This window comes from Gavialis gangeticus, unplaced genomic scaffold (genome assembly GCF_001723915.1).
Source record: "Gavialis gangeticus isolate Ggan-Ray unplaced genomic scaffold, GavGan_comp1, whole genome shotgun sequence".
Lineage (NCBI taxonomy): Eukaryota > Metazoa > Chordata > Crocodylia > Gavialidae > Gavialis > Gavialis gangeticus.
In genome coordinates this window covers 28,421,352-28,438,144 of record NW_017729025.1, presented here as the reverse complement: position 1 = coordinate 28,438,144, position 16,793 = coordinate 28,421,352, and the positions used below count along the sequence as shown (strand labels likewise).

Genomic DNA, 16,793 nt, shown 5'->3' with positions numbered 1-16,793 from the left:
GGGGGGGGGGGGGGAATGAGGAGCCTGCCAGAGTAAGTTGATGAAAATGGCAACTGGCACCATGATCGCCCCATGAAATTGCCTATCTGCCACCTCAATTTTGGGTAGGTTCCTAGGTAAAAGTGCCTGATAGATTTGATGTGGTAAGAAGAAGAAATAATATTTTTGCTTCTTCCTAAAAGCTTCCTGGTCACACTGCAAGCAGGTTTAGGCAATAAAATGCTAATCCCTTGGTTTTACAGTGTTTGCAAAGGTGTCCTCTGTCAGTGCCTTCCTCTGCTTTGTTTTCAGTCTTTGTCCTCAGTGGGTTGGTCCTTGGGCTAGATTCTGATTGGTAGTTGGGGAAAAAAAATTACAATTTGCATTTTGCTGGAGTTTGATGAAACTATGAATAGGAAGGGAGGCTTGGAACTGGTCTCCAGATTTGGGCAGGCAGCATTGAAATTGTGGCTTCAGAAAGTCTTAGTGCCTTAAACAACAAGGGCCTGGTCTGCATAGAAATTGCATGTATTAAACTAAATATCACATTTTTTGTGAAGCCCTCCTAAATAAGGAAAGCATAGAGTGGCCAAATATGATACTAGAACCACAATGTGGGTTCAAAAATGTACATCCTTGGTAATCATAATCCAGGAAACCCATGAAATGGAATTTGCACTTCAAGGATTTACACTGAGACTTTGGGATTTTAAAGGCCAATTTAAAGATGTACTCCACTTCACACTAACACATTGTAGAAGTTTTCTCCCCTCCAACATCTGCTGCTCCTTGTCATTAGGAACACAGGAACTGCCGTATCTTATCCCTGACATCTAATGCACTGGCATTTGACTTGTGCTGAAGAGGAAGGGGTCAAAATCTCAGTAAGTGGTAACTATGAATTAAGGTACATACAGAAGATTTTTATTCCCCCCCCATGGGAGCAAGTAATTATTGGGCTATTCCTTTAAGTGTCGAGGACAGCCTTGCTTTTGCTGGTGAAGATAAAGAATCGACTGTTCTATGATCCAAGAGTATTGAATCTGCCTTCAGATTTGTAGCAGATTTCAGAGGGTAGTTATATATTTTAATCTGTTTAAGTGTAATTGTTTTTAGTTCTGAGTGTAAATTACACCCATCAGTAGCTCAACTGAGTTGTCTTTTTATTTGGCTCATTTCTTAACTAAAGAGTCCTCCTAGAACTTGATTTTTCTTGAATTGTCATAGCTATATTGATGATATGGAAGGTCAAAGTGCCTCTGAGTAGCCTCACAAAAGCTGGAATCAAATGGTGACAGTATTGATCTATGCAGCACTTTGTCAGTGCAAGATTCTTCCAGCAGTATGGTATACGAGGCTGGTTGACATGAGCAGAGGAGAACCTGTTCTCCATCTGCACTGTACGTCAAAAGAGTGTAACAGTAATGAGCAAATTGGGTAAAGAGAGCAGATGAGGTAGAATGGAATTTCCATCCGCAGAAGTCTGCTGCGTAACTGGGAATTTGACGTGCTACTTTTGCTTCTGAGCACAACCAAGAATATTTTTCCTAGAAGAGAGTAGGCACAGATGCGCTGTCCTAGTCTTGGTATATAGGAACAGATGTAGGCTCACCATCCACTTTTCCTTTTGTCCGGGGTACAACAGAAAGCCAGGAAGTAAAAGGCGGTTGCGGTTCTGCAGTAGAACTGGAATTCATATTAATTAGCAGTACTTGATCCTGTGTGGCATATCTGTTAGATTTATCTGTTGCAAAATAGTATTGAAGAATGAGCTGTTTTCAAACAAAAATGTTTCTGATTTTGCAGTTATAAAGAAATCGTAGAGACGAACACATCATAAACTGTGCTGGAATGGTCTCTTCCTGAACTTGTAGAAAGCCTGAACAAATTGTTCCTGGGTGCAGTTTTCCCTGTGTTTCAGTTGGGAGCTGCGGTCGCTGTAACATTTAGGGGATGCCAAAATTCTCCGTTTCTGCTGCAGATTTCTGTCTTTCTGCTGTGCAGGCATTCTGGGGTTTGTTTGTTTCTGCCTGTCTTTGTGGGAACTGTCTGCAGTTTTTCCTGCTCTCCTGATTTCTTACAGTTTAATTGGATTACAGTGTATTCTCTGCTTTGTAATATTTGAGCCAGACAGTACAAGCATTTAGGGATATTGAGCAAGAGTCCAACTTGCATTTAAGAATGGAAGAACCAGGTGCATTGGTAGATACTTCTAAAAAAAACAGTGCAGCAGGCAGTTGATGTTAAGAAGCCAAGAAATCAGCCCTCTGAAGCTCCCTGCAGATTTATCTTTTTTCAGATTTCCTCGAAGGGTTGGGTGGATGTCCTTGACAACATCAGGGTTGCAGAGGCCCAAGAAGCTTTGAGACAAAGGAAAAGCAGACCATGGTAGTAAAATGTAACAGGAATAAAAGGACTTAATGGAGGCCTTAACTGTTGCACAACTCAAGGGTTCTTCTCACAGTTTGAGAGCATTTGGTACAAACCTTTGTCCTGTTTTTCCAAAGAGAATGCAGAAGTAATTATAAGCCCTAATAAATGTGACAGCTTCACTGCCCCTCCCACACTGGCTGCTTCCTACTTGAGAAGAGACTTGAACAGGACAAACTACCTTTTCAGTTTCTAGATCAACCGGATAGCTATATAAAATGTGTACAACTTAACTCCACTTTCATTCTGTTGGAGAGATTGTTCTGGTACTGCCATCCCTTGAAGATGTTCTTAGGAGTTTAAAGGTATCCAACTAGGATGTGTTGCCATTGTCCAAGAGGTGGGAAACCTACAGAAGGAACGTTGAGACTTTTATTTAAGCATCTTTTCTAATACAGGTTTCCCTTGCTTTATGCGATGCATGCGTTCCTGGAAAACTGCACATAAATCAACTTTTTTGCATAAAGGGAACCCAGTTTATAAAGTAACAAATAGGGATACGTTCCCATGGCGGTGAGGCAGGAGGGCAGTGAGGCTGGGGCTAGGGAAGGGGCAGGTGCTTGGGGCAGGTGGCAGCCTGTATTCATCCTGTGTGCAGATCTGGGGGTACATGCCCCTGGGAAGAGCCCAGCACAGTCCCCCAGCCTGCACCCCTCCCAGGGTACCTGTAGCAACAAGAGCTTCACCCACTAACAGTTCTGTCCACAGCTGGGGTGAGTGGGAACAACTGGAGGCCCAAGGGGCACAGGGCACAGCTCAGCTTGTCTGCACTCACCCCAGCTGCTGGATTGTGCCATGCTGTGGTGCAGGCAAGTGGTGTTGGCTGCTCCTGGGGCCCCTGCACCAAGCGCTGGGGTGAGTGGGGACAAGCGGGGCCCTGAGGGGTTTGGGGCACAGTGCAGCCCAACACGTGCATGTAGCAGGCGTTGGCCATTCCTAGGGGTGCTGCAGCAGGGGCTGGGGTGAGTGGGAACAAGTTGCGCCACTCCCCATGGCGCTGCTTGTCCTCACTCACCACAGCCTGTGCTGCAGTGGCCCCAGCAGCGGCAAATGCCAGCTGCCTACACCACAGCATGGCGCAGCTCAGGGGCTGGGGTGAGTGGGGCCCTGGCCCCATGGCCCTTTCCCCTCCCCCCACAGATTTACCTGCTTTGGGTGGGAGGGGAGGGGAGAAGCGCGCCAATGCTGATTGCATAGGAGTGAATTTACCTCACATATAACTAATTTTGGGTATTAAAAGGGTCATTGCATAAGAGCGAATTCACATATACAGAACCTGCATAAGCAAGGGAAACCTGTACTGTCATCAACAGAGACATCTGGCTCCATTTTGGGATGCCCAACATGCCAAGTATCATCTTGCAGTGTCCTTTTGATCTCTTAAAGGAGGTGTCTCTTCCTTTACTCAAGTTACTCATTAGATAGCAGCCACATAAAGCAGATGAATATAGGAATTGGAAGCCATCTCTAGGGCCCTGCATTTTTCACGGGGCTAAAGTGGATGGAGCTAACCTGGTATTCCTCTGCAAAGTCAACTCCTATGCAGGGCTGGCCCACCTATCCTGCAGAACCTGCAGCCACAGGGGGCCCCACAGCCAAGGGACCGTGCCCTGCTCGCCCCCCACCCCCTGCGTCCTGTTTAAAGGGCTCAGTGCAGGCAGGGATCCTCTTCCTGGCTGAGCGGGAAAGGAGTCCCTGGCTCTGTTCTGGCCCCAGGGAGGAAACCCAGGCATCCCCAGCACATGCTGCCCCCACTTTGTGCCCCCCACAATACAGCCCATGTGCGTGCAGCCCCCTTGCCCCAACTGTTATTTTTCAGTGAGTTTATATTGCAATTAATTGTAATTTTTTTTTTTGATGGATCAGGGTGGCCCCCAAAACTATATCTTGCAGGGGGCCCCAAAAATTGTGGGCCGGCCCTGCTACTATATAGCTTGTAAACTGTGGGAAATATGGCGGCCCTGTCTCAAGGCAGAAACTGGGGCGCACCTTTCATGTGGTCACAGTGCTAAACTGCTATTCAGTCCTGAATTGTTCAGGAAGTGGATCTGCTGCACTTCTCATACAGATGTGAAAGAAAATGTTGGGTCTGTCTCAGTCAGGCCCAACTCTCAATCAGCCCCAACTCTAGGGTATGTCTTCATTGCAGAGTTAATTTAGGTCAGGGGTCGGCAAACCCCAGCACGTGCGCCAGAGCATGGCATGTGATGCCATTTTGCTTGGCATGCCACATCTGGCCTAGACTCTGGGCAACTGTCCCTGGCCACAGAGACTGGGTTGCTCACAGCAGGTGGCAGGGAGACTGCAAGCCCTGCTGTAAGTAGCCAGGGCTCTGCAGCAGGCAGTAGCTGTCCGGAGCCCAGGCCAGATGTGGCAGGCAGCTGGGAGGTTGCAGCCAGTCTGGAGCCCCCACCCAGCTCCGTGGTAGTGCTTTCTGCATGCACTTTGGGTGCACATGACAGGGAAGGGGCTGGAGTTCCATTGCCCCCAGCCCCTTCTCTGCTGTGCACACCAAGGCATGTGTGCAGCTGCTGCTGCTGTGGAGCCCAGGCTACTTGCAGCAGGTGGTGGGCAGGCTGCAAACAGGTGCACTGGAGCCCTGGCCTGGCTCCATAGTTAGTGATGTCTGCATGCACATCTTGGGGTTCATGGTGAGGAAAGGGCTGGGAGCAGCGCAGCCTCAGTCCCTTCCCCACCATGCTCCCTAAGGTGCACATGCAGCTGCTGCCAGTGTTGAGCTGTGCTGAGTTTGTGTGCCCTGGTACAGGCTTGTGGCTGTCTGCTGTGCGCAGGCTGGGACTTGCACAGCCCATCCCTGCTCCCTTGCTCTTTCTTTTGCAGTAGGGGTTGTGTGCCCACTGCTTGGGCTTCCCTTGGGATGTGCCCTGTACTCCCTGTCTTGCTGTGCCCATGTCTGGCGGTCAGCAGCAGCTATCTCTTGTCTTTCCCTCCACTCCCAGCACGCTGCTCCTGTGTGTTTGGGACTGGGGCGGGAGGGTGCATTTATTTGAATGGTGGCTTCCCATCTTCATTCTGTGGGGGGGATGTGGCTGCAAACTTTTCCCTCTCTCCCCATGCCATTTTGTATGTGTGTGTACTCTGTCCCTTTGCTCAGCTGATGCTTTGTGATTAGGGGAAGGGGGCTTGCTGGAAGGCTGCTGAAGTTGCTCCCTGGAGGAGTTCTGTGGGGGGGGACAACAGCCTGCCCCTGGAACGGCTCCTTTTCCCCCCATATGGAGGTGGTGATCCAGCTAGAGCCCGGGCTCCTTGTAGCAGGCAACCCACGAAGCTGCAAGCTGTTGCACCAGGGTCTGGAGCCCTGACTTTGCTCATTGGTGGCAGCAGCTTGTGCATGCACCTGAGGAAGTACCATGGGAGGGGTGGAGGAAGGGGCTGGGTGTGCTGCCGTAACAAGGATCAGGTCCTTTGCAGCAGCTCCCTTGCCCTCCATCCCTGGCATGCCACCATCTTTGAAGTCCAGGTTACAGGGTTTTGTGGCACTTTGGTCAAAAATGTTGCTGACCCCCTGGTTTAGGTGATAGGCATCCATATTAGCTGTATCTGTGTGTAAGCAGACATTGTAAAGGTGTTGTTACATGGTACACTTGGATCAGGGGTAGGGCCAGGTAAGCAGTGCAGAGCAACCAGACCAAACCATAGATCAACCCTGTGTTCCAGTGCATGTCCTGAAGCAGCCAGATTGGGCGCTGTGTGCAGCTTCATCCTGCTCCAGCCTCTCCAGGGCTGCATTGTATAACCCCAGAGTTACTCCACTGATAATACTGATCTCTGACACTCCTGACTTAGATCATACTAGTGGCACTTAAAACATGAGTGTCTGTGCATTAAAGCACAAAAATTTGTGCTACTTAAGGTGAGGATTATCTCTGGGTTGTGCTACCTAGGTAGTATTGCAATAGCAGCAGTCTGCTCCCATGGAAAGAAAGCAAGCAATTTGGGTTCTCCAGGATACATTGCTCTTGGCCCTCCTCTCACCCTGCCCTCTTCTCTGGGCTATATATCCACTCTCCTGAGCTTACTGCCAGGGGGTAGTACAGCTTTGGGAGCAGGCGAGGCCCTGCAAATACTGGGAGGATGGTTACAATGGCAAGAGGATGGAACTGGGGAGCCCCCAACCTTCCCTGGCTGCACCTCTTACCAAGTTGGTTGAAAGCTGTGGAAAAGTTCAGTTCATTGCAGTTACTCAAGGCTCACTGAAATTTCCCCGCACTGCTGGGTTTCCTTTGGTCAGGCAGCTTGATTGGGGCTATGGGTTACCTCCTTACCTCCCCCATTCCTGTCCTAGGGGTGCAGGGGGTAAAAGAAGGCACTGCTGTGGAGAGACTGGAAGCTGGAGTATGAAGCTGCTGGAGTTTAGTATGGTGGGACCACAGAGCTGCACAGAAGTATGCTTCCCCACTCTGCAGCTCCATGCTCCACCCTTGCTAAGGAGGCTCCGTGCTGGCTGTATAGTTTAAAGCAGTGTTTCTCAACCAATGGGCTGCAACCCAAAAGTGGGTCAGAAGAATATATGAAAGGGTCACGAGCAAACTTTAAAAATGGTTCAACAGACTTATAAAATGAAAAATGTGGGAAACCATTTTTCTTCTCTTGCAAACTGTCAGTTCCAGGCTGCTAGTTTCTCCCCCCTGGCTCCACACACTCGCCTCCTACCCCACACACTAAGGGGCTGTGAGTCGGGAGTGAGGGTTACTAGGTTAGGACTGGGCATCAAAGTTTACAAATGGGTCCTAGTATAAACAAATTTGAGAATCACTGGCTTAAGGCAGTGGTTTTCAACCTTTTTATTTTCATTTGCGGACCCCTAAAATATTTTGAATGGAGGTGTGGACCCCTTTGAATTGTAAGTGTGGGTATTCACATACTTCTGATTGATAGTCATCTTTTACAGACCCCTTGGGTATAGTCTGTGGACCACAGATTGAAAACCACTGGTGTAAGGCTTCACACTCTTCTATGTGTTGCTAAGATTTCTGCGGGCATTTTCCATGGGTCTGTGTTCTGCAGTAAGGTGAAGTCCAGCATTGTTTTGCAGTATATGTGGAAGAACTAACCTGTCTTTCTAGTCACAGTGGGCTGTGGGTTATCTGTATTCAAATATTTAAGCTGTGTCCATACTTCAAAGCAGTTGTGTTACCAGACTTAATGAAAGCTTGCTTGGGCTTTACCTTATAGCCCCAGGCAAGCCAGGTAGTGTATGTTGAAAGCACCATTAGGGTGGCAGGTTATGGAGCTCATTTGAGTAAGAACTTAGTTATCTCTACAGTGCATACCTACCAGAAGAGCAGTACTAGTCTTTTGGAAAATACACAGATTTTTAGGAGAAACTTTCAGAAAAGCTACCTAGTGATCTTCTGATGCTGTTGATATAATGCTTCAGTTCTGGTAAGAGACTGAACTGCAGGCTGTGCAGTCCGTGTCTCAAAACTGCATGCCACACAGTTATTTCAATTCATTATAGGCCGGGGTGGGCAAAATGTGTCCTGTGGGCCGCATGTGGCCCACTAGGCCACTCTATCTGGCCTGTGGGGCCCCTATAACATTTAGAAAATTAATATTAATGTGCGTCCGGCTGCCTGTCATATGGCCCTCGATGGCTTGCCAAAACTTAGTAAGCAGCCCTCTGCCTGAAATAATTGCCCATCCCTGTTGTAGGCTATACTAGAAAGTTTTTCCCCTCTGTATATATGATGTGCCTAAATTGAATGTAAAAACTGTAATAAGTATTTCTGTGTTGGAAAAAAAAAATCCTTATGCCAATTTTCACGTATGTTGATCACATTGGTAAAGGGGAGCCATAATTGTTACTTATGTGTTACAAAACAATTTTCATGATTTGTGGTTGGCACACTTACAGTTGTTCATATTTTATTTGTAAGACTTCATGTAGGATGCAGTTTTCATCGTATCTGTAGAAGTAAAATCTCACTTAATAAACTACTTGGAGGGAGAGGTATGTCAGTGAGGTTTCATAGATTAAGGGTCGGAAGGGACCTAGTAGATCTTCTAGCCCGACCCCCCGCCGGGGCGGGAGAACAACAAAACCCCAAAAACAAGAAACGGGACTCAAATGAGTCCAGCCAAGTAGGCATCCAGCCTCTTCTTAAAGACCCCCAGGGTAGGGGCCAGCACCACTTCCCTTGGAAGTTGGTTCCAGCTCCTAGCCGCCCTAACTGTGAAGTAGTTCTTGCGGATGTCCAATCTATACCTCCTCTCCATCAACTTGTGCCCATTACTCCTTGTTATGCCAGCGGGCACCAGGGGAAACAGTGTCTCCCCCAAACCCTTCTGGTCCCCCCTAGTGAGTCTATAGACGGTCACCAGGTCCCCCCTCAGCCTGACCTTGAAGCAGCAAGAAAGTGTGTAGGTATGTGTGGGTCTCGAGACTAGCAGAAAAGAACTTGAGGTGGCAGGGTGCGTTTCCTGCTGAACCTAGTGCTGGGGTCAGCAAGGTGTGGGGCGGCCACTTGAACTGAACTTGGCTCCAAGTGCATGCCACTTCCAACCCAGCCTGCACAGCTGCTGGAGCCAGAGCTCCTTCCTCCTGAAATGCACAGAAGCCCTGTGTCTGTGGGCCAGATGAAATGGCTCTGCAGAATTGCAGACCCCTGGTAGTGCATCTGATTTAGAAGAGAATGTGAAAGCTACATAAAACAGCTCAAATACGTTTGGGGAGTTTGCAGAATTGTTCAACCCAGATGTAGACACAATTCATTCCAGCCAAAGGATTTGGGACAAGCTGTAACAACTTAAAAGTGCATAAAATTTATGGGAAGAGTATGGTTTAAAACCAAAAAAAAAAAAAAAAAGAAAAAGAAGAGACTGCCCTGTTAAGCATGTTATAAATGTTATTCAAATATTGTACCTCAGGCTGCAAACCATTTGAGGAAAAACGTGGCTGTTAAACTTGAGGTTTATCTGCCTGCAATTTTGGAACTAGGATGGTGGATCTTGCTGCCTGTGCTATAAAACTGAGGTGGTTAAAAGCAAAGGCTAAGTTTGAGTTCTTTGAACAATTGTCAAACAATTCTTTGAGCAATTATTTTTCAGTACTGTTCAAGATGAAAATACAGAAAATGAAAGTTGTTAGGAATAGAAAGCAGTATTTGAGAGAATCACCTTTCTTGCTGCTTTTTGGTTTTATGTGGACAATAGGACTTGTTGATTTGTGGTTTTTTTGTTTGTTTTCTTACCAAAAGAAGAGATGAGGCTTAATGAGAGAGTTTATTCCCCCTCTTCCATCACTGAACACATAAGAGCACTGCTATTTGATCTGGTAGATCAGATTAAACCCCCAAACTAGCAGTAACATTTCTAGAAATAGCTCAGTGATATAGATTGAAAGAGGCCATTCCAAATTAGAGAGCACTGTCCTTACTTTGGTATGTTTCTTCTTCAGTTTGTGTGCACACCTTTTTTTTTAACAACTTTATGTAATGTAAGTCTTTTAGTCCTTTTTTGCCTAATTTGATGAGCAGTAGGTGGCTATGGAAGAAATACAGTAAAATGTAGCAGGTAATAAGAATAACTCTAACATATCCTTCCCTATTCCTCTTACTGTTTCTATATTCTTGACATATTTCTACCCCAACTATTACATTTTCCCCTGTAGCTCCTTTGCCTTGCCTTGTTTTCTGAATATTTGTGGAGCTATACCTAGTGCTCTGAGGTTGTGCTTTTCATCTCTTTAGTCTTTCTAAATTTTGGCTGCAAAGTGGAATTTGATTTCATTCTAGGAAGCTGTGACTTTTTTTTCTTTTTGACTTGCTCATACTACAAAGGCAGCTTGGGAGAGTAGCACTACGCAAGTGAAACAGGACAGTGGGAATAGCATTACACTACCCAGGGTGTTATTTCTGACTTGCTTTGTAAGCTCAGATAGGGTATAATTACTGGAGTAGGTAAAGATGTCCCATGTTTACCAGTATTCCATTAACCAAATTGTTGCTCCTGTTTTTCAGAAGGCTCTTTGTAAACTGGAGTGGGTGAAAAGAAGGGAGATGGCTCTGGGTTTCTGGTGCTATTAGCTTGAACTCTGCAGTGATGAACACTCAGAAACAGACGCCTCAGCTCCTCTCTAGAGTGAAGATGCCACTTGGCTCCCTCTAAAATATCTAGGGTAGCAGTTGGCAACATTTTTAGGTTGGGGCCAGAGTGACCCAGTTGGGGTCAGAGGCATGTGGATAGGCAGGCTCTAGGACCCAGGCACTGTTACCACTTCTCCTTGTGGAGGCCTGAGAAGAGTGTGAGTTGCCAACCCCTGATGTAGGGAGAAAATATGGTAATGTTGCCCTTTTCACAGGCTTGGGGAACAGGCAGGGCAGCAGCAGGGTCATGCTTGCTAGCCTGTTTCTTACTCTGGTGGGAGTAAGAAACTCACAGAAGGGAGCTGCTGAGCTGGCAGGGAGCAGTACTCCCTTGTCAGCTTTCAGATCAAAGACCTGAATTATCCCTATCCTTTATTTTCAAAATGGGGTGGAGAAGAGGGAACCCAGTCTCTTCTATGCACAGGGTGAGAGAGAAACCTGTTGATATGATGGATTTTCTTTGCAGGGCATGAAGGAAGGTCTTGAAACCTTGTAATTTGTTGCAAATGCTTTTGGAATGGCAGGTCTGGTGACCATAGTTAGGATGACCATATGTCCTAGTTTTCATTGGCTGTCCTGGCTTCCCAGCCGGTTGGTGAAGCAGAAGTTCTGGATTCGGCTGCTGCCACCCTCTTTGTGTGACCTAGCTCCTGCTGAGCAGTGGCTGGAGGGGAGGGGGTGGGCCAGGAAAGGAGGCCAGGGCCAGAACTTGGGCACCTGCATGGAGCAGGCCAGGATGGTGGCCTACGCCTAGCAGCCTCCTGCCCTGTTGCTGTGGCTGCTGCTGAGGCCTGGACTGCGTGTAGCGACTGCAATCCGGGCTGGCTGCTAGTGGCAGGGGGGGGGGCTGTTTCTAGCTGGGTCCAGCCTTTGTGTATAAGGGGTGGAGCTTGGCTGCAGGCTATCCCACCCCACACTATCAGGGCTCCTAGGAGCTGCTGGAGGTGGGGGGGGGCATGCATGGTGGCAGCACCTCTCCTCCCTGGGGTCCCTTACCCCATTCTGGATTCCTTTAACTATAATATGGTCACCCTACCCATAGTGTTGTTTCTTTTGAAGCTTTGCTTTCAAAACTTGTCTCAAGAGCGTGACTGTGTTTGCATAGGTTAGCACAACATGCTCTTTCTCATGCATTTACCTAGCCATTCTTTTGTAATGGCATGGTAGAAGAGACTCTTGGAGAACTTTGGAGGGAGATATGGACTGATCTGTAAAGCATCCTGAAGTGTGTTAAGCAATTGAGTGCAACAAGGAAAGCCTGAAAATTCTTGAGAAGGGTGAACAAATTGCTGATTGCATTGGGGGAGGAAAGGGGGTGAACCAATGGTGCCATAAAATAGTGAAGTTAGGAAGTGGATTGGGTGTGAGAGGCTGCAAAAGGAAGGATTGGAAATCTCTGCAGGGGAGGAGGGAATGATGTAGCAGAATGACTGAGCAGGAAGATGGTCAGTGCGGTGTGTTGAATGGAGCTGAAAAAGGCATAATGGATTACAATCACAAAGATGAGACATGGAAAGAGGAAAGGTTGGTTCTTCACAATCAGATGCAGGAAGGGGAAGTCTTGGAGAGGCACAGCCAAGCAACATGTAAAGAAAAGATGAGGTTGAAGAGAGTGCCCAGTTATTGCCTTTCATGGTTGGTGTTATTCCATTATTCCCACTCCTGTTATCAGTGACTAGTTCTGGCTTTGTTAGGTGTAACTTGGGTATAGGGTTGGATGCTGGCGGATGACCAGAATGGAACGTACGTACCCTTCTGTTAGTGGCTTGTCTTCTAGATTCGTGATACTAAACTGGGATGCAGCAGCACTCTAGGGTGCTCTGAAGTCCTTTTAACAGTGCTCTGGGTGGCCCTAGTCTGTGTGTATCTACAGCCCAGGGATGGGTGGGTGTGTGTGCGTCTGTCTTGCCCAATTTGACAGGAAGGTTGGTGTGGACTTCTCATTTGCTCTGTGCTGGGCCTGCCTGCCACACCCTGAAGGACATGGCCAGCTGATTCCACATCAGTTCCTCTTAGGTCTGCATGATGGCTGTCTGTCTGAGTTGGGGACTGCCAAGCTAATATAGCCAGGTTCAGTCCCCTCTACACCCCCATCCCCTACCCCAGTGTTTGCTTCCCAAAGGCCCCCTCCTCTCTGTGTGCTGGGGGAGCAGTCTGGAACCGTGTCCCTGTCAGCTGGGCATACCCAGCATTCAGGTCCTACCCTTAGGCATCCCTGGATTCCTTCCATTACAGCCATGAGGTTCTGGTGTGTGGGGGTGGGGAGATGGGATTGCCCTGGGGTTAATTAAGGGAAGAAAATGGCCCACTGGTCCCTGGTACCCAGCAGTGCCATGCCTAGGGAATTCATATGCTTCACTGGGAGCAAACATGCACAAGGCTGGCCAGAGCCAGGGAACATTCTCCACTGGCAGCCTGAAGAAATTTTATACTATTGCAGTATAACAATTTAATTGTATATTAATTAATGATGCAATTATAAAGTCTGTATTATAATATTTATACTGTATTTATATTAGTTTTGAAATAGGGTGCTGCTAAATTGTGAAAACTTACAAAGGCTAGAAGTTATTAAAATGCTCTGCTGGATCCTCAGTACAGTAAAAGCCTTGTTATCCTGCATTTTACTAACCGGCATTTCTATTTAACTGGAATTTCTGGGGGGAGGGGGTTCGCATGCTGCTGTTCTCACCCTGTCTTTCAGGTAACCAGCATTTTTAGATTACCAGCACCCCCATTCCCCACTCATGCCAGAAAACAGGGCTTTTACTGTATTTTGCCTCTCAGGGTACATTCTGGAGGAGTAACATATTTGCACACTTCCACATATTACATGTAGCTTGTAATATGTATGCATTACTTTTAGTATGTTTTTACTTTGTTTTCTTTAACTTTTGTTAGGTTTGAACATGCATCTGAAAATTGAGTTGCTGTCTTCTGCGCTTTCCCGTCACCCCACCTGAAAGTGTGGTGTGTATGTGCAGTTTGCAAAATTGTTCTGATTCCTGTAGGCTTTTGCCAGGTGAATTGGAAGTGGCTGGTAAACGCCAGGGCAAATTAGAGTAGAAATGTAGCAATGGCTAACTTTGCATTTTAAAAAAATCCTGCCTACTTAAGATTTTGCCTGGTATTTGAGCTAATGTATACTAAATATCCGGGGCTATTTTGTTTGTTTCAGATGACAAAAAAGATATTGACCATGAAACAGTGGTGGAAGAACAGATCATTGGAGAGAATTCTCCGCCAGATTACTCAGAGTACATGACAGGAAAGAAACTGCCTCCTGGTGGCATACCTGGCATTGACCTGTCAGACCCCAAACAGCTGGCGGAGTTTGCTAGGTAAGTTGCAAGAGAGCATTAGTTGAAACTTATTTTAAGATGAATATCATTCCATTCTGGGCTTCCTCAAATCTCTTTAAAAAAAAAAAAAAAAAGGTTTGAATATGTGGTAGGTAGACATAATAATAGATTTCTGTCTATTGTGATTTTTAATATCTTAGGTAAGAATATTTAAAACAGGGAATTGTGTAACAGGAGTTTAGATCTTTGAAAGCAAGGAGTATTGACAGTACTGTGTTACAGGGCTGCATAGAGTGTAGAGCCGTAGATCTTAGGGATTGGTCGTCCTCCCCCCACCACACGCACCTTGCAGGCAGCCTGGCTCCCCCGACCATGCACGCAACACCCCTACCCCTTTCCTGGCCAGGCATGTTGCAGAGGCAGCACGCAGCGTGGGGATCCTAACTTTTCCCTTTCCCAAGCAGGCAGCACAAACAGCACAGGGAACTTGGCTCTGTCCTGTTGCATCACCTTGCTCCTAGGAGTAAGGGCAGGAACCAGAAGCTGGAGGAAGAAGAGGGAGCCTGGAGACCCTGGCTGCTGCAGCTGGCAAGAGCAGTGGGCAGAATGGCAGCCAGTTGGGAGGCCACAGGCCGCATGTTGGCCAGTTGGACAGCCTTGCTGTGACACATTTCAGATATGAAAGCCTTTTAAATCTGTTTTGAACCTATGCCAGAACTTCTGGTCATCATTTCTTTTCAACCCCAAAGTACTAATAACATTGATGAACTCAATCTGTAGCTTGTCAGCCTTCAAATGGCTAGAGAAAATCTAAAAATGCAAGTGAAGGGGTGGCACTTCCTTTGACCAGACCAATCACTCTGTTGCTCAGAACAGTAAGAAGAGGATGGTATTCAGTCTGAACTTCCATTCAGTTATTTCATCCTTAATCAATTCAACCTGTAGTGGTTTTCATTGGTTCTACAGCTCACTTCTATTGCTTCACTATCTCAACTGGAATAGGATACCAAATTCAGGCTCTTGATTCATTTCTTAGTAAAAAAAAAATCACCTTCATTTTGTGTTTGCTTTTATTATTGCCTCTTAAAAAAGCCCACACAAGTAGGATGTTAGGTACTGAGTCAAGCACTTGAAAGGTTAGGAAATTCCAGAACTAATGTTGCCCATGCAGTATTAATTGGTTTCTTTTGTGTGTGCATTTTGTCAATGTATCTAATTAAGTGCACAGTTTCTTTCTTTCCACAAGATTGTAGTCTCAAAGTGCAGCTTTATTTCTGGGGTTTCCTCAGTTTTGAGCATGTAATTATAAATCTTCAATATTTTTTCTATAAAGTTTTGTAATTTATTGTTATACATAGTGGAAAACTAAATTCTCTGCAGAACCAGGGTCATCGTCAGTTAGGCTCTTCAGATCCACAGCCCAGACTTCTATGACTTGAGCGAACAAACTGGTAGTAGTTACCTGTTACTTATGGGGGGTTGAGGTATGGGAGTGGGAAGAGATGAACATTTTATTAGTGAAATTCACAGCTTTTGTCCCGGAGCCAGAAGGATGTTGACTGTGGAATCCTGTATTCTTCTTCCAAGTTCTTGAGAGGAATGTGTGTAGACCTTTGTGTCTTTGCTGTCTCTGGTCATGTTCCTTTAGCATAGTTTCTCTTGCTAAGTCAGCCTTTGTCATCACCTCTGCCCTGTGCTACCAAAGCACTGTTGGTTAAGCACTGACAGCATTTGTCTGTATGCATCTCTGATGCTATATTGTCCTGGAAGGTGGAACTGCAAGAATACTGTGCTCATTTCCATGGTAGAGTATGGCAGAATCTGAGGGTGGTACGTGTGATGTTTTTGGTAGGTATAGAGCTTTGTGGCAGTGAAGCATGGAGAGTGTAAGCAGAATCCCTGCTGGCAGCTTGGAGCAGATCTCTACAGGTGAGATCTAAACTGCTTATCCCATCCCTTCTCCAAGCAGTTTATAGTAGCTTTTTGCAGACCTAGTAAAAGGTACCATTCTGACATTGGTATTTTCCCCCTCACAGCATAACTCCCTGCACTGGACCTTGCACAAGCTAAAGCCTCTCAATGAAATTGTTGTAAGAAATTATTTTTAGCTTGAGAACTAAATGTGGTGCTTTCCACATTCTCATTTGAGAATCTTTGAACATTTCAGGATACAAATTTCAGCCAAATCACCCTGAGGTAGGGTTTTTTTGTTTTTTGTTTTTGTTTTTTGGTCCAAGATATATCTATCTGTACAGAATGTTCCGCAGTTGCCTTTTGAAGCAGTTCTGCTTGTGTTGGATTCATCCATGTATTGATTCTAAAGAACTAATTTCAAAACATTAATTATTTGCTTTGACCTTTAAACTATCAGTTTAACAAAAATCTTACTTTTGTTAAAACCAGTCTAGAGACATAACTGTGGTTCCACACACTTCTGTTGCACGTAATAGCTTATTACTTGGACGTTGTCTTAAAATGTTTTGTTCTGTTAGGCTGGCTACCTCAGCAAAATAATTTAGGTAGTATTTCACTGAAGATTTTTTTTTTCATGTGAACCATTTGTTTTGCAAATACTCAACACTGCTATTCTATGGTTTGGGTACTTCAATTATTCTTTTACTGAACAGGAGTTTGATGTATGTAGGAGTCATATTTTTAAGCTTCCACATGGCTTTTGCCAGGTCTTTATGGAAAATAATGGTTCAAATGTACCTGCTATGCATTCTCATGCAAAAACTTGCATATAGCCAACTATTAGCAACTCACAATAAAATGTAGAAAATTGTTGTTCTAGAATTCATGTAACGTCACTACTTCCTAGAAATTACTATTCAGTTAGGATCTGCCTTTTTACGTGAATGCTTAAAAAAATATTTTGCAAGTAATTTTTTAAAGAAGTCTATCTGTTTATACTATGGCCTTCTCAGCAGCATCTGAACATCATAAGGATACTATTTAAAAAAAAAAAAAAAAA

The 16,793-nt window shown here is 45.8% G+C and overlaps 1 protein-coding gene across 1 annotated transcript in view; it reads left to right on the top strand.

Annotated features, from left to right (window-relative positions):
* Positions 1–16,793, top strand: part of YY1 (YY1 transcription factor) — a 45,696-nt gene that overhangs the window by 5,265 nt on the left and 23,638 nt on the right. Inside the window, exon 2 of the mRNA XM_019518570.1 lies at positions 13,696–13,858. Coding sequence (XP_019374115.1) covers positions 13,696–13,858 — 163 coding nt within the window. The remainder of the gene's footprint in view (positions 1–13,695; positions 13,859–16,793) is intronic.